General features: G+C 35.3%; 1 protein-coding gene and 1 long non-coding RNA gene across 14 annotated transcripts in view; one reads left to right on the top strand and one right to left on the bottom strand.

The window, feature by feature from the left end:
- The window catches only part of LOC115215814 (MAGUK p55 subfamily member 7), a 930,620-nt gene extending 907,896 nt beyond the window's left edge, over nucleotides 1-22,724 (top strand). For 12 of the 13 annotated variants that reach the window (XM_036506006.1, XM_036506002.1, XM_036505998.1 and 9 more), the window contains 5 exons: nucleotides 7,039-7,132; nucleotides 9,721-9,750; nucleotides 12,545-12,653; nucleotides 14,177-14,314; nucleotides 22,407-22,724. In XM_036506006.1, the coding sequence (XP_036361899.1) occupies nucleotides 7,039-7,132; nucleotides 9,721-9,750; nucleotides 12,545-12,653; nucleotides 14,177-14,314; nucleotides 22,407-22,586 (551 nt within the window). In that variant the 3' untranslated portion in view covers nucleotides 22,587-22,724. The remainder of the gene's footprint in view (nucleotides 1-7,038; nucleotides 7,133-9,720; nucleotides 9,751-12,544; nucleotides 12,654-14,176; nucleotides 14,315-22,406) is intronic. The other variant, XM_036506001.1, reaches the window with a different exon arrangement.
- LOC118764861 lies at nucleotides 1,639-21,158 on the bottom strand. Its single transcript, XR_005000684.1, has 3 exons — nucleotides 21,148-21,158; nucleotides 9,938-10,097; nucleotides 1,639-1,650 (listed from the first exon to the last, which is right to left on the bottom strand). It is a non-coding gene; the product is annotated as an uncharacterized LOC118764861 (long non-coding RNA).
- Nucleotides 22,725-24,895: the final 2,171 nt, after the last annotated feature.

The raw sequence follows: 24,895 nt of genomic DNA, 5'->3' as shown, positions 1-24,895 counted from the left end.
GTATATACGCATATATACATAGACTCAGTAGGGTATATATAATACCACTTACTGCAATCAGAGCCAATGCTCCCAAACCACCATAAACTCGCAATAAAGATACACATAATCAATGCAACGAACATATTAGAAACAGGCTTACATTTGCGTTGAATACATCAGAAAGTAATGTATATTTCAATACCAATTGATTTCACCCTCTGCACGACCAACATACTCTGGGATCTTGAGTTGAAAATAACATTTTAACATCTATTTCTAAAATATTCACTACATTAGCTCAGGTGTTCCTTACTTTAAATATCCCACTGTTTAAAAGAAAACTATCATGAGCAAGAATAAATTCTAAATAAAGATGTATTATTACTGTTATTAATGGTATTAATAAGGTAATAATAAGGTGGGCAGCAAGTCCACACTGTTACAGATACAATATAATACAAATTTAGAATTAGTGGGATATATAGTACCACTTGCTAAAATCAGAGCCAATGCTCCAAAACCACCATAAACTCACAATAAAGATACAATGCAATGAACATATTAGAAATAGGATAATAATAGAATATATATGTTTGTATACATGTATGTATATAAATAAAGAGATGCTTGCATCTCTCCTGACACATGGGAAGGCATAGCTGTTGATCGTAGCAGGTGGAGAAGGATTGTGCATGAGGGGACAGCTACGTTTGAGAAATCTCAAGTTGCACATGAGAAAGTAAGGAGGGATGTCAGGAAAGGCATCGCTGTTACACTTCCAGAAGGGAAGGATCTTCCTTTGATTCTGACATGCAATGTCTGTGCAAGACCCTGCCTCAGTAAAGCTGGACTCATGAGTCATCTTCGTAGTCATAAAATGAGACAGATGAGTGACAACCTGGCCACTGGTGGTGGTGTAACACCCCATACTAATCATATCTGTCAGGCATGTGGAAGAGAGTGTAATTCGGCAGGAGGACTTAAACGACATGCAAAGGTACATGAAGCCCAGTTACAACTACAGCCGGCTATTACCAGTAAAGGTTTTAGTTGCCAATTTTGTACAAGACATTGTAGATCTTTAGCTGGGCTAAAAAGTCACATTTGATCACAGCACCAGTAACTGTTAAGCTTCGTGCAATGGCCATACTCGATAACGAGGGGGCAGCCATAATATAAATAAATATATATATGTATGTATGCATGTATGTATATTTATGTAGGTATGTGTGTGTGTGTGTGTACATATATATATATATATATATATATATATGTGTGTGTGTGTATGTACATATGTATGAATGAATATGTGTGTATATGTATGTATGTATACATGTACAGATGTGTATATACGCATATATACATAGACTCAGTAGGGTATATATAATACCACTTACTGCAATCAGAGCCAATGCTCCCAAACCACCATAAACTCGCAATAAAGATACACATAATCAATGCAACGAACATATTAGAAACAGGCTTACATTTGCGTTGAATACATCAGAAAGTAATGTATATTTCAATACCAATTGATTTCACCCTCTGCACGACCAACATACTCTGGGATCTTGAGTTGAAAATAACATTTTAACATCTATTTCTAAAATATTCACTACATTAGCTCAGGTGTTCCTTACTTTAAATATCCCACTGTTTAAAAGAAAACTATCATGAGCAAGAATAAATTCTAAATAAAGATGTATTATTACTGTTATTAATGGTATTAATAAGGTAATAATAAGGTGGGCAGCAAGTCCACACTGTTACAGATACAATATAATACAAATTTAGAATTAGTGGGATATATAGTACCACTTGCTAAAATCAGAGCCAATGCTCCAAAACCACCATAAACTCACAATAAAGATACAATGCAATGAACATATTAGAAATAGGATAATAATAGAATATATATGTTTGTATACATGTATGTATATAAATAAAGAGATGCTTGCATCTCTCCTGACACATGGGAAGGCATAGCTGTTGATCGTAGCAGGTGGAGAAGGATTGTGCATGAGGGGACAGCTACGTTTGAGAAATCTCAAGTTGCACATGAGAAAGTAAGGAGGGATGTCAGGAAAGGCATCGCTGTTACACTTCCAGAAGGGAAGGATCTTCCTTTGATTCTGACATGCAATGTCTGTGCAAGACCCTGCCTCAGTAAAGCTGGACTCATGAGTCATCTTCGTAGTCATAAAATGAGACAGATGAGTGACAACCTGGCCACTGGTGGTGGTGTAACACCCCATACTAATCATATCTGTCAGGCATGTGGAAGAGAGTGTAATTCGGCAGGAGGACTTAAACGACATGCAAAGGTACATGAAGCCCAGTTACAACTACAGCCGGCTATTACCAGTAAAGGTTTTAGTTGCCAATTTTGTACAAGACATTGTAGATCTTTAGCTGGGCTAAAAAGTCACATTTGATCACAGCACCAGTAACTGTTAAGCTTCGTGCAATGGCCATACTCGATAACGAGGGGGCAGCCATAATATAAATAAATATATATATGTATGTATGCATGTATGTATATTTATGTAGGTATGTGTGTGTGTGTGTGTACATATATATATATATATATATATGTATGTATGTGTGTATATGTATATGGGAAAAGTGAAATGGTTTGATGCTTAGCTTTAAAATTCATATGCTCATATATACTACATACGTGAGTTTGAGTGAGTGTATAAACTAAATATCACAGCAAAGAAGCAGCTTAGTACTGAACTGAATTATGATAATTCTTTTTACTTTAGAGAAATATAATATTGCTAGAACTGACAAGTTCATATTCCTCATAAGTTTATACACCTACCATTTGCCATACATGCATACACACACACACACACACACTCATATACATATACATACTTACAGGCATATGGGCAATGGAATCTGATATGGCCCCTGGCCTTGTCAATTCCTGTCAAGCTGTCCAACCCATGCCAGCATAGTAAATGGACAGTAAATGATGATGATGATGTATGTATATATATATATCTTCGTTACAAGATCATAGATCAGAAAAAGAGCAATTCTGTATGTGTAAAGTAACAGTTTTAGAAAAAAATCATTGGTTTCATATCTAGCGTGAACTAGACATGTCTTAATTTTCTTGAAATGATAACCGTTTTCTGGAAAGAATGATTTTTTTAAAAACACAAGAAAGCCGGTGATAGTTGAAAATGTTATGGCTGGGCGAGTTGTCTTCCTTCGTTTGATAGCTAGGTTTTTGAATTTTTAAGTAAAAATTTCCAAAAATGTGGATAAATCCCTACGGTTTCCATCCTGGAGTTCAGGTAGCCTCCTGGCTCATGTGAGCTCATAAGGATTACATATATTTCTGCCAAACACTATTTACATAGTCTTGTTCCATTGTGACAAGGTCCACAAGTTCCTAGTAATTTCCACCTGATGCTAAAGAGCATATGATCGTCCTTTAGGCACCATATGTATGCTGCGAGTGTTGCATCTCTCTAGGATCATGAAAGATCTGTGGTTGTTCAGGTGAATTTTAAATTTGGATTCACAAAATCCGACATAAATTTTAGCGGGTGTCCCTGTGCTCGCATTTATGTAACTGATATTTGTGCTGCGCCTATTTGAGGCTACCTTTGCTTGGTACACTGTAGCCTCAGTGTTACATTGGCCATCCACTCAGCATTCATTTCTAATTCTGCATGCACAACCTGCCTCTGTCCATGGTTTAGGAGTTCTAAGTAACTTTTTCTTAACATTGGATGCACAACTGAAAGAGATCCTTAAGTTATGTATGTTAAAGATCTTTCTATATTTGTGTGTTTGCATGAACTGCTTATCAACCAACCTAAAAAAAATCTTACCTACGTGTCCAGACGTTTAGGGAGAAGTGGGGAGTAACCCATAAGGTCTTGCGGTGATGTTTCCTTTTATGGTTGCTCGATCTGGGTGTACATACTATATTGTCCTTGAACCTGCTGGCCGCTAGTGCCTCATTGTAAGTGGGAGCCGCTGCGTTGAAAATATCTTTATTTGAAAATAAGATCAAAATCCATTTACTGATACCTTTATTAGTTTTTGAACACTATGGGTGGGTGGCAGGAGGCTGTATTAATGTATGATAGCCTATCATTCAGTTTGTGGTATGGTCTGTAGGTGCCACTGTCTAAATCAAGCTTGACATTCAAGAAGTTCACCACGGTGAGGTTAGTCTCTATGGTGATTTTAAGGCCAAGGTTGTTGAGGGTGTGTATGATGTCTTTTCTAAGCCTATCTAATGTATGGCTGTTAGTGCCTCTGGAGATGGCTAAGGCATCATCTCTATATAAGCCAAAGTGGACAGAGGGGAATTTATTACCCAAGGTGTCTAGAATGTAAAACCCTATAAGGTTGCAAATATCATCACTGTCATATGCCCCCATTGCATGAACTGATCCAGGTTGAATCCTGGTTGAACAGTAGCATTTTCCTAGCATGCATAATTATATCTATTTCTCTATCACTTACATCAGTAATTTGTCTAGCATATCAAGTAACATTATTGATATTGATGGATAAAAGTCTACTATATCGAATTGTATGAACCTGGCTCTAAAAGTGCTTCATCTGGTCTCAAACCAATGTAACACCTCAATTGTGTTATGCCATAAAGAGAAATTAGATGCCTTCCTTATGTCTTTATTAACCTTCTTAGGATGTGTTTACTCACCAGTCCGATTTGGAATTTGGCAAGGTTAATCAGGCAGCATTTAGGGTTGGAAGCAAAGTTCAGTTTGTGATCCTTGATAGGTATGTGGTGCAGCCTGTCTATATTTTTGTGTGATGTTGTTCTCTAAGAGCCTGTTGTAGTGGTCGTCATCTATCATCTTCATCATCATAATCGTTTTTTTTAAATTTCATTTTCTGATGCTTGTGTGGGTTGCTTGGGTCTAGATAAACACAGCATCATACCACTTGTTGCTTTGCTCTGTCATTCTCCTTTGTGAAATTCAGCTCTAGAGATCAGCCCTCTCCATTTCTTATGTCTTCTTCCATTGTTTCCTCCCACATGAATCTCCTGTCACAACTCCATTCACCTATCATCATTCATATCTATTCACATGTCCATACCAGCATGCCCATTGAATTTCTTCTAACCAGGTACAAGGTCAAATTTCAAGAGGATAATTCTTTTAGATACTAGATGTTATGTATTCAATGCTGGCATGACCTCTAATCCAGTGATCCCTGGCCATGGCAAAGACTACTTAATTAACTCTCATATTAAATAGCTGGTTAGATCATCAACTAGGGAAATGCATGTCTTCCACAAAGTTCCTCTGCAGTTTGATATTTGTGATTCAAAGGAATGCCCAGTGGTAAATTTGGTGTTCTGAAGCATAGCCAATCAAAATTAATCATTTCCAACATAAAACGCTATTAACTAAGAAAGTTTGCACTCTTGCAATCAGCCAGCCATTATTTATTCGCAGTTGAAAATGAACTCCAAGTGCAGATGATAAAAGAGAGCAATGTCCAGCATTTCTTTTTCAACGAGTGTTTCTGTGAGAATAGTGAAATGAATTGATGTAATTGAATCAAACTTGTAATGATAAAAGGAAAAACAGTCACTGAAGGGATTTCAATGCTGAACACAAAGATGTAAAACTAAACAGCTTGAATATGAGCTGAGAAAACCTCATTACAGTATGCTAACGTGTTAAAAATATTAGCCAAATCACACCCTACCATCTTAAATATGAAAGGAAACATTGGACAAAAGAGCCTGGAAAGAAGAGAGAGACAGAGAGAGGACATCAAAGCTGGAATAACTTTGGTTATAGATTCATCATCATCATCATCGTCGTTTAACGTCCGTTCTCCATGCTAGCATGGGTTGGACGGTTCGACCGGGGTTCTGGGAAGCCAGAAGGCTGCACCAGGCTCCAGTCTAATCTGGCAATGTTTCTACAGCTGGATGCCCTTCCTAACGCCAACCACTCCGTGAGTGTAGTGGGTGCTTTTTACGTGCCACCTGCACAGGTGCCAGGCGGGGCTGGCAACGGCCACGGTCAGATTGGTGTATTTTATGTGCCACCGGCACGGAAGCCAGTCGAGGCGGTGCTGGCATCGGCCACGAGTCGGATAGTGCTTTTTACGTACCACCAGACCAGGGATCCTGGCTGGTTCAATTCGATTTCGATTTCGCTTGCCCCAACATGTCTTCACAAGCAAAGGGGTTGGCATGGGTGCCTGTCGTACGGTCGCATTGGAGTATTTTACGTGCCACGGCCACGAGTCGGATAGTGCTTTTTACGTACCACCAGGCCAGGGATCCTGGCTGGTTCAATTCGGTTTCGATTTCGATTTCGCTTGCCCCAACATGTCTTTGTAAGCATGGGGGGTTGGCATGGGTGTCTGTCGTCGGATGAGGTTCTATATCGACTTCGCTTGCCTCAACCGGTCTTTGTGTCCAAGGGAGGAAAGGCATTCATAAGTGGGCTGGGCTCACTTGTCCTGCCTGGTCTTCTCACGTACAGAATATTTCCAAAGGTCTCGGTCTCTGACCTAGTGCTAAATAATAACAATTAAATCCAATAATGTTCTACTTTTTTTAAATATGGTAAGATTTCACATATGGAATACAGTAAATTGAACTGCTTTGATTAAATGACGTTATTAATGGAATTTATAGACAAATTATCTCTCCAGAAGGATTTTAAATTATTTTTAAAAAATAGCAAAGTAGCAAACTCCAATAAAATCAACCAGGTGAACTTTAAAATATATAGAAAAATGTAATAGTAGAATGGGACTTGTTTCAACCAGTTTGCCATATTTTAATAATTCATTTAGGAAATGTCATGCCATTAACTAATACTAAACAGATCAACATTAGTAACTATACCCAGGGTAAATGACTATTTAGGCCATAATTATTATGATTTAAATCTAAACAATTAAGAGAGGAAAATTTATGTTTATAGACATTTTAATTTATAGATATTTTGTGTTTTTCATTGAAACTGAAATTATAATTGATGTTGGTTAAAGATAGTATTCAGCAATTTGATATCTTTCTTCCAGATACAACTAGACTAAAAAAACCTCATGAAGTTGATGGAAGGGATTACCATTTTGTATCTAGAGATGAAATGGAGAAAGGTATTTTACTAAACAGGTATGTATATCTATCTATCTATCTATCTATCTATCTATCTATCTGTGTGTGTTCGTGCATGTGTGTGTGCATACCGAAGATTGCAATTAATTCCCATACTCAGAGACAGCTATAGACATTAAATCTTGTCACCTAAAAGATTATACTGAAGATAAATTCAGAGTAGTAACTGGGTGACTCACCAGCTTCACACAATATGCTCTACAACATGTATTGAGTTAGTCTTTTTCTCTTTTGTTAAATCATCATCATCATTCAAGTTCATTTTCCTTGATGGCATTGGCTGAATGGTTTGATACAAGCTAGTAAGCCAGAAAATTGTGCCAAGCCCTACTATCTGCTTTGGCATGGTTTCTATGGCTGAATGCCCTTTCTAACATCAATCACTTTACAGAATGTATCGGGTGTTTTTTTACATGGCACCAACACTAGTGAAGTCATCAAATAACTTACAAGACAGGACCTCTCAACTGAGGGGGAGAGTAGTATTGAGGGCGGTGGCTTTGTGCCCAGTGACAAGAGGTTATAACAGCCTTTCTCAACTGGGGTTCCGCAACAGGGGTTCCATGAGAAAGAGTGAGATAAGCTAATGCTAATTTCATGATCTTAATATTACTATTCATGCTTAACATATTATTGGTTATTGTAATATAGACATCATCCTATCTAACCTTATTATATATAACTATATATATATATATATATGATGATGATGATGATGATGATGATATGATGATGATGATATACATACATACATACATATATATTATACATACATACATACATATATATTATACATACATACATACATATATATATATATATATATTTTCCTCATTAACTTCAATGAAAAAATATGAGAAAGATATGGTATATAATTTTTTTTGTGCTGGGGTTCCTTGAGACATGTAATTTATTTTAAGGGTTATGCAAGGGTAAAAAGTTTGAGAAACACTGAGTTAGAGTATGAATAAAGAGACAGAAAAAGGTGCCTTGCTACACATTCATGTTATAAGGTGGTGTATATAAGTGATGTAGAACCAAGGATTGGATGGGTAAGTTGATGGGGTGAGTGGATGGGTAAGATTGTGAAAGGGAAGTGGGAGATGGAGTGGAGGGAATGTTGTAGGTAAAGGTAAAGATACTGTCTTGAGTCGTGCTGGTTTCCTAGTTTCCATGTCATATAAATTCCCACCTGAAGAGAATGCTAGTCTGTCACAGGAGTACTCATTTTAGCCAGGTGAGTGGACTGGAGCAATGTGAAATGAAGTGTTTTGTTCCAGAAACACAACGCATCATCCAGTCCAGGAATCAAAACCACAATCTTACAATCATGAATCCGACACCCTAACCACTAATCCACGTGCCTCCACAAGGGAATGTAGTGAGTGGACACAAATAGAAGGAGGAATTGTTAGGAGGATATGTTGTTTCAGTCATGTGACTGGCCATGCTGGAGCACCGCCTTTAGTCGAGCAAATCGACCCCAGGACTTATTCTTTGTAAGCCTAGTACTTATTTTGTCGGTCTCTTTTGCTGAGCCGCTAAGTTACGGGGACGTAAACACACCAGCATCGGTTGTCAAACGATGTTGGGGCACAAACACAGACACACAAACATACACACACACATATATATACATACATATATACAACGGGCTTGTTTGAGTTTCCGTCTACCTAATCCACTCACAAGGCTTTGGTCGCCCCGAGGCTATAGTAGAAGACACTTGCCCAAGGTGCCATGCAGAGGGACTGAACCCGGAACCATGTGGTTCGTAAGCAAGCTACTTACCACACAGCCACTCCTACGCCTATAGTATTGTAGGGAATAGATTCAACATAATCACATTGTATCCAGGTAGGTGTATGAGGGTACAAAGGGTAAGTGGAAGAGAGATGGAAGGGGAATAAAATGAGTGATAAATTTGGATGGGGAGATGGGGGAAGTCTAAGGAAGAGTTTTCTTTTCCCCATGCATTCTCCACATTTAGCAGTCTTTCAATTTTGTATTTCCATGCCTCTCATTAAGTGCAAGTGTACTATCCTCCATTTGAACACACTTCTTTCCTACATTATCTTGATTTTCTCCAACAAATTGTCTTGCAATCCAGAACACCTCATACCTCTCGACTTATTGCTGCTGAAAATAGGCAAACTTCTTCTTTTCTGCTTCACATCTGGCTAAATATGCCTGTCTGTTTCCTTGTCTTCTAACTTCCTGGTATAGTTGTCTACTATCCCCACTCATGCAGTCCTTCCATGCCTGTTTCTTTGCCCTTTTGGCAGTGTCTACTTCACTGTTCCATCACCATGTTATCCTAGTTCTGGCTGCAATTATGCACCAGCCACAAATTTTGTCTGTAGCCCTTTGTAGGCTATCCTGCAGAAATTTGCAGTTGTTCTCTAAGCTACACATTTCTATTTTCTCATCCTTCTCATAAAATGCTTCAATTAGCACATCTGTAAATCTAACTATTTAAATGTATGTATGTATGTATGAAATAAAATAAAATAAAATAAAAATTGAAGATTGTTGTCTGTGATATTTTTATTTCATGCTTGACAATTGTTTCAACAATTCCATAGTGATTGTTCACTACATGAGTGCTTCCTAAGGTAGGAATACTTGGATTATCTTACCCCTACTAACCTACCATATATATCTGTGTGTGTGTGTGTATTTGTGTGTATTTGAAAAAAGAAAAAGAATGATTTCATTGGAAGTTATAATATAAATTTTGCACTTTAGTTCATAGATCTAGTAAGTTCTTTGTTAACTTGGGTGGGGAGATTTCTTTAAAACATTCCTTGCTAACTTTTTTGGAGAACTTTCTCGCATTCGTTGTCAAACAGATCTGAGGATTTGGGGCTTTGTGATTCTATATATGGGATTTGGGTGTGTTTGAGGTGGGGTTGGGGTTTGTTAATCAGTGTGGGAGTGAAAGACTGTTGATGACACCTTTCTTTTCCTGCACAGTTCAAAAGAGAAGACATGTTTTTTCTCTCTCTTCTATCTTTTCTATTTTCAAAAAAATGTTTCTCCAAACTTTCACAATTGTCCTCTCATTCTGGTCTAACGGCCCTCCATGTTTGTTTTCATTTAGTTTCCTTGTATATCTCCACTGTCATGTTTTACTTCCCAACTCTGACCCTCCATAAATCCTAAATTCCATTTTAGAATTTATGGCAGCAACTGTCTCTGAAGACTCATTTTGTCATTGAATACTCAAAATGAGGAGTAGATAGACAGCTGATGAAGGGTCCTTTCTCTGTGTTTACTGTCCTGTTTTCCATTTTTTTCTCATTGGCTATGTACTTAACTCGTTTCTTTAGGTATTTCATGTTATTTGCACTGTTGGTGACATCCTGTACCCATATAATCATATACATATATATATATATATATATATATATATGTTATATTTATTTATTTTATATATATAGGCGCAGGAGTGACTGTGTGGTAAGTAGCTTGCTTAACAACCACATGGTTCTGGGTTCAATCCCACTGTGTGACACCTTGTGCAAGTGACTCCTACTATAGCCTCAGGTTGACCAAAGCCTTGTGAATGGATTTGGTAGACGGAAACTGAAAGAAGCCTGTCATGTATATATATATATATATATATATGTATGTATGTGTGTGTCTGTGTCCCCCCAACATCGCTCGACAACCAATGCTGGTGTGTTTACATCCCCATAACTTAGTGGTTCAGCAAAAGAGACTGATAGAATAAGTACTAGGCTTACAAAGAATGAGTCCTGGGGGTCGATTTGCTCCACTAAAGGTGGTGCTTCAGCATGACCACATTCAAAATGACTGAAACAAGTAAAAGAATATGTGTGTATATATATATATATATATATATATATACTGAGAATGTTTTCAGGTTATTTTATACTTTTTGGTCTCACTTCATTATTATTTTAATGTCCATTGGCTGGAGGTCCTTCTTGTTGCCGACCTTCATCTGTTACTAGGTAATACCTCTCCGTGACCTAATATGCTTTCACACAATATTGGAAATTCACCACACTGCTTGTATGACAATGACACCCATTTACATCTATCCTGCAATGTCAAGTCAAGGTGATATAAGCATACTCATACTCACACATACATAGATATGCATAAGCACAGGCATGGCTGTGTAGTAAAAAGTTTGTTTCCCAACTAAATAATTCTAGGTTCAGTCCCTATGCATGGACAAGTGTCTTCTACTATCACCCTTGTGGGTGGATTTAGTAGAAAGAAACTGAAAGAAGCCTGCCATGTTTTTATATGTATGTACATATAGCTGTATGTGTGTCTTTGTGGTTGTGTTTGTCTCCTACCACCTCTTGACAACCAGGGTTGGTTTGTTTTCCTCCCTTGTAACCTAGCAGTTGGGTAAAAGAGACCAATAGAAATAAGTACCAAGCTTTAAAAATAAGTACTGGGGTCAATTTGTTAGAGTAAAATTATTCATGGTGCTGCCCCAGCATGGCTGTAGTCCAATGACTTTAAATAAGTAAAGCAGAAAATTTATATATATATATATATATATATCTTTAATACTTCAATGCTAAATAGATATATATATATGTACACACACACACATCTATATACAAATAAATATGCATGTGTCTGTTTATACACACACCCACACAGGGCATCTTGTGAATGAGATTTGTTCTAGACTTTAATGTTGAAGCACAGAATTTGGCATGGAAACCAGTGCTAATCAGTATTTGATCAAATTTATTCTGGTTGTCCATTATTGACGCAGTACTTCTATATTTACATATATAAATAAAGAAGAAAAAAAAATTGTTGATTTAAATAAGTTAAATGCCTTGAGATTAAAGTTGAATTTCTGATTTAAAAAAAAAATTTCCTTTCAAACAGTGTAAGCTCAACATTGTTGATAGCTATATAGGTTTATTTAAAAAAAAAAAAAAAAACCACACAGATTTAGTTATTAGTAAGAACTTGTAGCTCATTTGAAGTATTGTTATTGAAAGAAGTATTGTTGTACAAAGAAGAGTGATGAAAGTCACTTCGATGCTAAATAGATATAAATTTCATCAATATTTCAGATTTTGAATCTATCATTTCCCAATTAAAAATTATTAAAGCAAAAACTGAATAAATTTATTTTTCTCTTTATTCAGCATTGTGATGGATTTCCTTATCTTTTTACTTATAATCAATTGTGTTTACATTCATTACAATATGATAACAATAAGCATTTGAATCAGTTCTATTTATGTTTTTTCCCACTCCCCTTTCAATACTTGTATAATTATTCTGATTTTTCAAAGTCTCTCACTCCTCCTTCTTTTCTTCCTCTGTCTCTCCCATCTCCTCACCCCTTTCTCTCTATTTTGTTTTATATCTATATGCCTTCTTTTTGGTTTCTTTTCAAAGATTTGTTGAGTATGGAGAGTATAAAGGAAATTTATATGGCTCAAGCATTGATTCCATAAAATGTGTGATCAACTCAGGAAAAGTGTGTGTCTTAACACCGCATACACAGGTAAAACAAGATTTAACTATTCTCTAAAGTTGAATGTTACTCTGTTATTGGACAACATAACACTAATTTGAGACAGAAATAGAAACAAGATCACTGACAGGATGATTTAATCCTCCTATCTCTCCCTTTTTTACAGAAACATGGTTAGAGTCCCTTTATTGGGTCTGTTGCTATTTTCTGTCTCAAATTGCTGCTTATATTTTCCATAATGATTAACGTTAAAATCTAAAGAGTTAATTCCTGATATGTGCCTGTTATTATGTTTAACTATTTAGCATTTAAACTGACCATATCTAGCCCAAATATTCGACGTGTCTTATGTTTAAACTGACAAAAATCCAGCCTCTTACACCTACCCTACAATGTCATTCTAAATATAAGCAATTACATCAAAATCTTGGTATTACAAGATAATGCATGATTAATTCAAAATAATGTGAATAAATAAGCATCACATTTGACAGAGTAATCTGAATGCTAAAGAGTTACTATCAAAGTAGAAAACAATGTGTGTAGAAGGAATAGCCAGTGTCAAATTTGTCTTTTATCTGGGGAGAGAGAGTTTTATAAAATAAGTACCAGTCATACATTGGAGTTGAATGGCTTGACTATGCCTTGTGCCTCTGTTAAAAATCATTATTATAACTTATAATGTTAGCAATAAGTAGAACAGACAAAAGCCTTGCAGCATTTACAATACCTTCAGAGAAATGTTCATCATCATCATCTATCATCCATTTTCCATGCTGGCATGGGTTGGATGGCTTGACAGGAGCTGGCAAGCCAGAGTATTGCTCCAAGCTCCAGTCATGTTCTGACAGTTTCTATGACTGGATGCCATTCCTAATGTCTACCACCTTACAGAGTGTACAGGGTGCTTTCTATGAAGCACCAGCATGGGTGATTTATATCTGGTGCTGGCATGGGTGCATTTTATGTAACACTAACATGTGTGCTCCTCACATGACACTGGCATGGGGTGCTTTTCGCATGCCACCCAGATGGGTGCATTTTATGTAACACTGACACAAGTACTTATCACATACCTGCCTGCTAAATACAAATATGGTAAGGACTCATATATGTAACATAGTGAATTTTAAAAATTCATTCAAGATCATCCAAGTAATTGGTTGACAAAATCTTCCTCCAGAGTTGTTTAAAATCTAAAAATCAAGGAAGAAACATAATTTGCCGTATTGAACTGTATCCCTGTCCACCACAAGTTTGGATCCAACCTAAGTCAACTTTGCTTTTCCTTCTTCTTGGATCTACAAATACTAGACATATTCTAAGGTGAAACCCTTCTCTTCAAATGTATAAGCATTTTTGTCAATGTGAGAAATCATTATTATAAGCTGACTTTAACAATCCAACCTCAGTTGCTAGATTAATTAATTGATCTGCAATATAAAACTAACAGATAATCAAATACTAATATCCTTAGGAATGGTTACCATTTTAATTTTATTTTATATATTTTGCTCTTCCATTTTTACCTTTTACTGTTATTTTTCTTTCAGGCTCTTAAATTTTTACGAACAGCAGACATCAAACCATATGTGATATTTGTAGCACCACCATCTTTTGAAATACTAAAAGCCACGAGGTTTGAAAAAAATGCTAGACATACAGTAAATGATCTCCCTCAACCATTTTCAGTAAGAATTAATTTTATTTTCAATGAATTATAAAAATATTTAAAAGAACACTTGACATAACTTTAAGTATTGACTTTCACGAACAGAAACTGGGGAAAAAAAGTTATTAATTTGAGAAGTTTTTTAAAATTGTGTTTATGTTATTAATTTTCGTTTTTTCTAAATAGTTTTATTTCATGTTGTACTGATGTTTGTTTTTGTTTCTCTTTGTCTTTTTGTTATTATTGTTTTTCTGTTTCTTTTTGTGTGCATGCTTTTATTTATGTTTCTGAATTTCGAAAGCAAATGAATGTGAAATATAAGAGGAAACAAACATTGGAATTATATTTAATTTAATGTTTTTCTTATTATTTTATATATTTTATTTATCGTTATTTTTACACTGTGATTTCAAATCTGTTTAGGATTTCACACTATGAAACTAACCAGACTCGATTACTGAGTAAATAAACTTAAAAATATAAAAATAATAAAGTTAAATAAATAAATGATATTTTTAAATATAGGAAAATGAATAAACAAAAAAGAAAAAAAAAGCATTTGTGGGATTTTAAAATGTCAAACATACACACAATGTAATCTTTTACTAGTCTAACATTTTGTAAATTTGATTGTAGTCGCTGCTTTGCAAGAAATGATAAAGAATGAGAATGTTTGTAAGATAGTAGTTAGCTCAATAAAAGAAGCTGGGTAGGAAATAGATGTAGTTTTCTGTTTGACAAGTTATTAATGTTACTTTTAAGTTTATTCTTTGACATTTACAACGTTGGAGGAAGTCTTTTGTTCTGAAGACATCTCACACAGAATCTTACGGTTTGAAATCTCTACAGTATTATAAAATTAAGGCTAGATTAATTTATTTAAACATATGTATACATTCACACACAAGCACAGGTATGCATAAATAGGCAAATGCAAAAACACTGATGCCTTTTAGTGTAATATTAACAAAAATCACTATTTACTGAATAAACTCCATGCTTTAGTTGTTGCATTTCCCATTCATAAGATATTACAAATATGATTTACAAACATAGCTATCTATCTATCTATCTATCTATCTATCTATATATATATATATATATACATACACACACACACATACAGACACACATGCACTCACACATACATATATATTGATTCTGTCATTTGTTTGTACATCCATTTTTCTGCCCTTAGCTAGCTGTTTTTGAAGCAAAGCTATTAGATGATTTATTGGCAAAGAAATTACAAGAATTCCAACCATAGCTGATACAAACACATAATGTAAACATTCTAACATGTGCGCATGCACACCCGCAAACACATAAATACAACAAGCTTTGTACAGTTTTGTTTTACGAGATTCACTCACAAGACATTGGTTGAACTGAGGGAATAATAACAAACACTTGCCCAGGGTACTACACAGTGGAACTGAACCCAAAAACACATGATTGTGAAGCAAACTCCTTCACCAAACATCAGCGCGTGCACCTAAGAATTTATTATTACTATTATTATTACTGAGTGAGAGAGCAGTGCACACCATCAAAGTGACACTGGTGTACAAATATACGAAGCCCAACATACCCATCATGACTATCCGTCTGATAAGGGTACACCAGGAACATGCATCACATCTATATGTTCGTGACATGGTGATCTCATATCAAGATAGATAGTGCATGACCTTGTAGGTGGGGCCCAGTTAGAATTTTCTTCAAGTCGAGTAGCCCATCCCACTCAAAAGGCCTCTGAATATGATTTGTTTAAGGATGTTGAATGAAATACCTATATTTCCAGAGGTGAATTATTCAAACCCCAAAGAATTCCTCACAGCATATGGCTTTGTTGCTACCCCACTACTTCTTCTTATGATCATCAACTGGTTAAGGTCAAGCAACTAACAAGCAAATCTGTGGTATTGAGCGGAATATTTGCTGTAGCCCATCTTTTACACCAAGACAAATCATATACATGATAACACTTCCAATCAGTTAAGATCAGAAGCCATGAGAGCCACTGCCTGGTACTGCATCAGTGTACCCTTATCAGACAGGTAGTTATGATGGGTATGTTGGGCTTCATATATTTGAACCCCCGTGTCACTTTGATGGTATGCACTCTCTCACTCAATAATAATAATAATAATAATAAATTCTTAGGTGCAGTCGATGTTTGGTGAAGGAGTTTGCCTTTCATCCTTTCAGGATCAATAATTTAAGTACCAGTTACACACTGGGGTTGATGTAATTGACTTAATCCCTTCCCCCAAATTTAAGGCCTTGTGCTTCCAGTGGAAAGAATTATTATTATTATTATTTCTACTACTACTACAACTATTTACCATATCTGTTTATTATGCTGTGAACAACATAGCAAAGATGTTACACTTCCTATTCTCCCTAATCTGCAAAGTAACTAGAAACTGACCACTAGTAGTTAACTGATATGTCTGGTTATTAAGCATCAAGCAATTACATAATTTAGCCCAGCAGATGGTACTTTTGAGGCTCATCCTTGATGCTTCTGAAGGAGACTAGATTATCAGCTTTACACTTTGTGGTTCCTGCAGTCACATATTCTCGATTCAATCCTACACTGTGATATCTTGGGCAAGTGTCTCCTACCATAGCATAGAATTGACTTATATAAATACACGCCATGCACACACATACAAACATGTATATAGACATACATATATGTATGTCTATGCATGCGTGCACGTGTGTGTGTGTGTGCATGTATATAAACATACATAAGGCGGTGAGCTGGCAGAATCGTTAGCACGCCGGGCGAAATGCGTAGCCGTATTTCGTTTGCCGTTGTTCTGAGTTCAAATTCCGCCGAGGTCGACTTTGCCTTTCATCCTTTCCGGGTCGATAAATAAAGTAACAGTTTCGCACTGGGGTCGATATAATCGACTTAATCCCTTTGTCTGTCCTTGTTTGTCCTCTCTGTGTTTAGCCCCTTGTGGGTAGTAAAGAAATAGGTATATAAACATACATACATATATCACTTCAGCAATGTTTATACACATGCGCTGTTGGTGATTTCTTTTCCTTCTTTGGATTTTTCCCTTTCTCCTTTCCAATGAAGAGCTATGCCCAAAGCATCAAAGACTCTTTTTACTGAACATCAAATTAATTCATTCCTTATGCACACCCTGTTAGTGTTTGTTATTGTTGATTTTATTGTTTGTTTATTTGATTTGATTATATGTGTGTGTGTGTGTGTGTGTGTGTGTGTTTGCGTGTGTGTGCATTTAAGTTTATTATGTAATCTCCCATCAAAGACTACATATGAGTATTCAGTTACTTACTGAATGAACTGCACAAATGATTTGTTTATAGTGATGAAATGTATGTGCTCTATATTAGCTCACTCTTTCCATCAAATTGACAGTGCCTGATCATGTGCACAGTATACCACATATCGGGTATGAAAGTGATCACAAAGCAATGTGAGATGAAGTGTTTTGCTCAAGAACACAATGTTCTTCCAAGTCCAGGAACTGAAACGGTGATCTCATGATCATGAGAGCAACACCCTAGCCTCTATGCCATGTGCCCTCACTATATATATATATATATATATATATATATATTGGGTCATCCCATAAATAATGCAGTTTTTTCAATTGCATGAACTAAAAGTCAGAGGGGGACAGGGTAAACTACTGACTTCAACTTGCTATAAAAGCAGGTAGTAATTTTACCTTGTCCTTATTCTTAGTGCAAGTTTTGAAGAGTGGAGTTTGATTTTAACCATTATTTTTTCAAAGCTATAATTGAAGTGACAAAGGAGCATATTCAGTATATATTTTGCTTTATGAGTTCAATAATGGCAAAGCCTGGTAGAACAAAATCCTATTGGAACTTTTGAGGAACTAGGAGAGAAGCTTGGATTTGGTCATTCAATCATTCATCAACACCTGTGCTGGAAGAAAAATTACCATCTTTGGTTTCAAGACGAAGAGTTTTCTTCCATCAGGATAATGCTTGGTCATGTACGGCAAGGAAGATATTCCAAAGCTTGAAGCAGTTTTAATGGGAAACAATGCCCCACCCACCGTATTCACCAGACATTGCCCCACCTCATTATCATTTATTTCACAGACTTCAAAATCATTTGGATTGAAAAAATATGAATTCTGTAGACAAGTTCAGAATAGTACTGGAGGAGTATTTTTCATCACAGATAAGGGAATTTTGGAAGAGGGGCCTTGTAAGTCTACCAGATAGATGGAAGAGCATTGTAGAAAATGAAGGAGAGTATATTTTAGATTAAAAGAACTTTGTTTATCTTAATTTTGATAAACGAAAGAAGTATAAAAAATCCGCATTATTTATGGGATGACCCAATATATAAACATACATCATTATAAAGAATGGAGAATTATACATTTTTAAAATTTATTTATTGAAAATATTTTCTTTGTATTCCATTCCAACATGTGTTTCTGCTGGATAAGTATCCTAGTGTTCTTTCATGCAGCAGTTATGCACATTTAATTGACTTATATTAAAACAGTTGTGAAACACATTCATCTAAATAGTGACAAACCATACAGCTTTAATTGAGGTGTTAGCCATACAGGTGGGTGAAACAAACTCTGTTACCCAATGAACTCAGGATTTACCTATCGAATGAAGTACACTTTAATTGCATTGCATATCTTAATGATTCTGAATACTCCTATCATTCCACATGGTTAGTCAGATCTGGATTGTATCAGAGTCTTCATAAGGTACCTGCCCAGATTTCGAATCCCTATTCTATTATGTGTTATGTGTGTGTGTGTGCCTGTGTCTGTGTATGTAAAATGTACCTATGCTGGTGACATGTAAAAAGACACCCAGTACATTCTATGGAGCGGCTGGTGTTAGGAAGGTCATCCAGCCATAGCAATCCAAAACAGCCAGTAGCCTTGTGTCTCCTGGCTTACAATTTCCATTGAAACTGTCTAACCCATACCAGCATGGAAAAACGGATGCTAAACAATGATGATGAGTGAGAGAGAGAGAGGAAAAGAGAGAGAGCACCATAATATCTGTGTAGTTAAGAAGTTCATTCCACAATTATGTGGTTTGGGGATGAATTCCACTGTGTGCCATTTTGGGTGAGTGTCTTCTGCTATAGCCCCCATACCAACCAAAACCTTGTGAATGAATTTGGCAGATGTAAACCGGAAACAATCTCTTCATATCTTTGTGTGTGTGCATGCGTGTGTGCGCATGTGTGCATGTGCGTATTTGTGTCTCCATGTTTCGACATTTCATGTTAATTGTAAATGTCATCATCACACAAGCAGTTTCAATTGCCTGCAATCTTCAACGGAAACATGTTTGAACAAGAGAAAAAAATACTACCTTGGGGGAAAAAAGTGAGAGTTAGCGAGGAAGAGAATCTGTCCATAGACAGATAGAAAGTCTACCTCAAAGAATTTTCATCAGACCCCCACAAGAATTACAAAAGTAGACATTAAAATGATGATGAATACACATCCATATATTATGAACATATATCTATCTATTTATCTATCTATACACACACTCACATACTTACACATAGATATCTGTTTTTGTGTATAGCTTTCCTGATATATGTCTGCAAAGATGTAAACATGTGCAAAGTAAAACCTATACACACACATGTGCACACACACAAAATCTGTTTTTTGAACAAACTTGATTGTGATATTTGTTCAGTGTCAATTGCAGACACTTCTTTGTCACTTTGGTTGTCAGAAATGCGGAAAACTAGTGATTGGCCTGCTGGAAATCTATTACCAACAACATTCTCTGTCACCAATTGCAATATAAAATAAATAAATAAATAAAATAGATTTCCAATCTTACTATAAACATTTTCTCTCTCCTTTTGGCAAGGTAAATTACTTTGCTCTGATTCACTTCTTTTTTTGAGTAGTTGACATCAAAAAGAAGACTTTCTGGTTTAAAACAAACTTCAACATAAACTTATGTCAAAGCTTCAAGAATTATCCAACCTTTTCTAAAGGGGTTTAGGAATCTGTTTGGAAAAGAAAAAGAAAACCATAAAGAATACAGGCTTTGGCATTTTTAACACTTGTTCTCCAATTCATGTCGATGCCATTTTCTGTTTTATTAGCCTAGGACTAGCTTGTTATTTCTGAGACTTTTTCCAGTAATAATAAACAACAACAACTATTATTTGAAAGTACACATGGCCTAGTAGTCAGGGTGTTGCTCACATGACCATGAGATCACCATTTTTATTCCTAGACCGGGTGGTGCAATGTGTTCTTGAGCAAAACACTTCATCTCACATTTCTCTGCAGTTACCTCAACACCTGACCTGTGCTACTCCATGCACCTTTTCAGGCAACACTCATTTGATGGAGGAAGTGAGCTAATGTACAGCATGGAACATTTGATCACTATAAACAAATCATTTGTGCAGATCGTTTAGCAAAAGCTGAACACTCATACATCGTCTTTGACAGGAGAGTTCATTATTATTATTATTATTATCAGCGTCATCAACTCTAAGAAGGCAGTAAGGTAGTAGACTCGTTAGTTGCCAGACAAAATGCTCAGCAGAATCTCTTCTGGCTTTACATTTTGAGTTCAAATACCACCAAAGTCAACTTTGCCTTTCATTCTTTAAGGGGTTGATAAAATAAGTACCAGTTGAGCACTGGGGTTGATGAAAATGACTAGCCTCCTCCCACCAAATTTCAGTTTTTTCCTAGAATTAGATATTTCTGAAATTACATTTTTGGTACAAGTTAACTATTCAATATAATTAGATATTAAGGAAAAGATGAAAAAAATATATTTCTTAAATATCATTTCTGTTATAGGCACAAGGCCTGAAATTTTGAAGGAGGGTGTTAGTTGATTACCTTGACCCCAGAGCTCAGCTGGTACTTATTTCATCAACCCTGAAAGTATGAAAGTATTGTGGTATTTGAACTCAAGATTTAAAGACAGACAAAATGCTGCTAAGCATGCTAATAATTTTGCCAGCTTGCTGCTTTAATGATTATAACAATAATCATTATCATTATTATTATTATGAGGATTGGATTTGCAAAATCATTATGAAGTGGACAAAATGCTTTGTGATATTTCTCGCAGATCTTGACACTCTGAGTTAAAATTCTGCCAAAGGCAATTTTGCCTTTTATCACTGTGGGATTGATAAAATAGAGTACTATATCATTAAAAAGGCAGCAATTTGGCAGAATCATTAGCACCTCAGGCAAAATGCTTAGCAGCATTTCATCCATCTATACATTCTGTGTTCAAATCCCACCAAGGTTGACATTGCCTTTTGTCTTTTTGTGGTCAATAAAATAACTAGCAGTTGAGTACTGGGGCTGATGTAAGACTTAGGCCCTCTCCTAAACTTGCTGGCCTTGTGCCAAAATTTAAAACCATTATTATTATTATTATTATTATTATTATTATTATTCAATAGTCTTATTTTTATAACATGCTTTCACTGCACTACCGAGCACACTTATATATTACACTTTCTCATGTGATCAATTCATACACATATTAAGAATATTTAAAATAAAAGGAAAAAGTCTTGTGAGAAATTATTAGTTTAGATTTGAAAATACTGAGCTTCTCTCATGGGATTACACAATAATAACAACAACAACAATAATTTCAAATTTTGGCACAAAGCCAGCAAGTTTGGGGCAGGTAAGTTGATTACATCAACCACAGGGCATGACTGGCACTTATTTTATTGACCCCCAAAAGGATGAAAGGTAAAGTTGAATCAAATTCACAACTTCTCAGTTGTAACCCTGGTGTTCTAACCAGTGAGCCATGTGCCTTCCAGCAGTGCTGGAATACCTTTGGTTATTTGTTTGCTCAAACAGAGCTAACTTAGGACCAAATAACAACCACTTTCTTAAAGCTTGATAGTTTTTTGTTGTTTTTGTGGGGTGGTTTGGAAATATTTTAGGTTTGCTACATAATTATCATAATTTTTATAAAGTTAATCTCTTATTACTACTATATTTTATAAATTTGGATAAATTTTTAAAATTTCAGTTTTTGAAATTTTTGAATTAAAATTATTTTATATTTTTTCTTTGTTTTTCCAGGATGAAGAACTTCAAAAGATGATCAACACATCCAAAACAATGGTTATTCGTTACGGTCACTTCTTTGACAAAACTATTGTCAATGGGCCAATAGAGCAAGCAGTAAAAGATCTGATTCATATAGTGGAACTAGTGGGAAAAGAACCTTTGTATGTCCCAGCAAACTGGGTCCAATATTAAAAAAAAGAAAGAAAAAATACATATACTATATATATGTAAATACATATATATATATGAGCATCAACAACACAACGCATTATTACATAATTTTCATTTGGGAGGAAAACCTTTTTAAAATAAATTTAGCAAAAAAAGATACACTGTGTTTTCTATCATTATTTCTATTGTACAATATTTTGGCTAGAGAAAAAGTATCATATCTGTGTATTAAACCACTGATTTACCTGATACAAACTGCATTTCATCTGTCATACAAAGTAGAAACACAAAATGTTATGTCCCTCTGTCTGTGAAACTCATTTGTAGGCAAAGTCTAATGTGTAGTCCTTGCAGGAGGTGCCTATTTTGCACAATATATTTGGCTGATACAAAATAAAATAAAGTGCCTTAAGCAAGGATGAATTTGCAATATTTATAGTTAGTTTACAAGACAAAATCCCAGTCACAAGTTCATTTTACCTTTTTTAATATATATTTTTATTTTATTGTGCTAAATCATACATTCTTTATAACAATTGAAACATATCATATTTAAAATAAACTGGAACAATTTGACTCTAAACTCTAATGTTCAGACACCGATGCAAAGACAAACTATGAGAGAAATGAGAAAACTGTCATTGCAAAACATAAATATATAAATAAATAACAAAAAACTTCTGGTGTCAAATTCTAAAGGGTTTTTTTTCATTCAAAATTAAATTCATTAAAAAAAAAAAAAACAGAACAGCTGTAAGAAAAGTATCCAAATTCTAACAGAATGACAGAAAACCTACATAAATAATCCTGTTACAGAATTGATAAAGAGTCCAGTTTAAAATGGCCTGAATCATTTATGAAGTTAGTTTTACAATCTCATTGTATCAAGCTAAAGTAATAAGTTAATTTATATTCCTTCATTATCTCTGGGTAAATCTAATTTCATAATTTATTGCTAAAACATTATATAATGCAGTTCTCTATTGTACACTCTTAAAAGCTAAACTGAATAATTATATTGAAGTGAGAGAAGAGAAGGATGGCAAACATGAATACATAAATATTTCAAGAGAAATAAACCAATATATCATTGAGAGAAGAAGCTTTATTGAACAAGTACTTTGGTAATATTTTCACCATCATTTAGCTTCCAGATCAATCACCAAAGAACAAGCAATAATAACTTAAGGAAAATGATCTAAAGGTTATCTTTGATCAATTTCTAATGTAATGGGGGAAATTAAGAATTTGAATAGAATTATATATGTAATTGAAATACATTCTACATCAGGTTTTACAGAAGAAATATTAACCATTCAGTTAGCTACACTTTTGTGGGGTTATATAATGTGAATGAATGCTAACATGCTGCTAGGTACCTCTGGTAAAGGTTGGATAAGGTATGGCTGTGTGGTTAAAAAGTTAGCTCCTAATCACGAGGTTCCTGCTTCAATCCCACTATATTTTCTACCATAGCCCATGAATTCTTGTGAATTAATTTGGGCAAATGGACTGTACTTATTCCTGTATAACAGACTTAATCTGTCACCCCATTTAATACCACCATCTAGCCTTGCAAGTTAGTGGTGTTAAACTGGGCTACAAGGTCTTTAATCTACAAATAAATCATTGTTTTTTCCTTTGTTTCCACCAACAATCTCAGAAGGTCTACAAAATGGTCTTATATATTACACTTTCTCATGTGATAAAGTCATACACATATTTAAAATAAAAGGAAAAAAATCATATGAGAAATGATTAGTTTAGATTTGAAAATACTGGACTTCTCTCATGGGATTGCATAATAACAACAACAACAACAATAATAATAATTATTATTATTTCAAATTTTGGCACAAAGCCAGCGAGTTTGGGGCAGGAAAGCTGATTACATCGACCACAGAGCATGACAGGTACTTATTTTATTGACCCCAAAAGGATGAAAGGTAAAGTTGAGTTTGGCAGAATTTGAACTCAGAATAGAGAAATGGACAAAATGTTACTTAGCATTTTGCCCAGCATGCTAATGATTCTGCCAGCTCACTACCTAAATAATAATACAAACATATAGCAGAGATATCCAAATGTTGGCTCTCATTGTCATCTTGGACCTCTTCTGCTGAAAGCACAACCTTAACTCAACTAGTGTATCAATTCAATGACTGAGACGGCTTCAATATACACATATCCTAGACCACATCCACAAAGGGGTTGCCTGATTGATTGTCATTTGCAAACATGCTCCAGCCTCTTGCTCACAGTCTTACTGTCTGAATGTGCAGCAGCAGCATTGCTCCAGATGTAAGAGTAAGTTCCTCCTTTGTGGGCCT

This window comes from Octopus sinensis, linkage group LG9, assembly GCF_006345805.1.
Source record: "Octopus sinensis linkage group LG9, ASM634580v1, whole genome shotgun sequence".
Taxonomy (NCBI): domain Eukaryota; kingdom Metazoa; phylum Mollusca; class Cephalopoda; order Octopoda; family Octopodidae; genus Octopus; species Octopus sinensis.
Note: the sequence above shows the minus strand (reverse complement) of the source record. Positions and strands in the feature narration are given on the sequence as shown.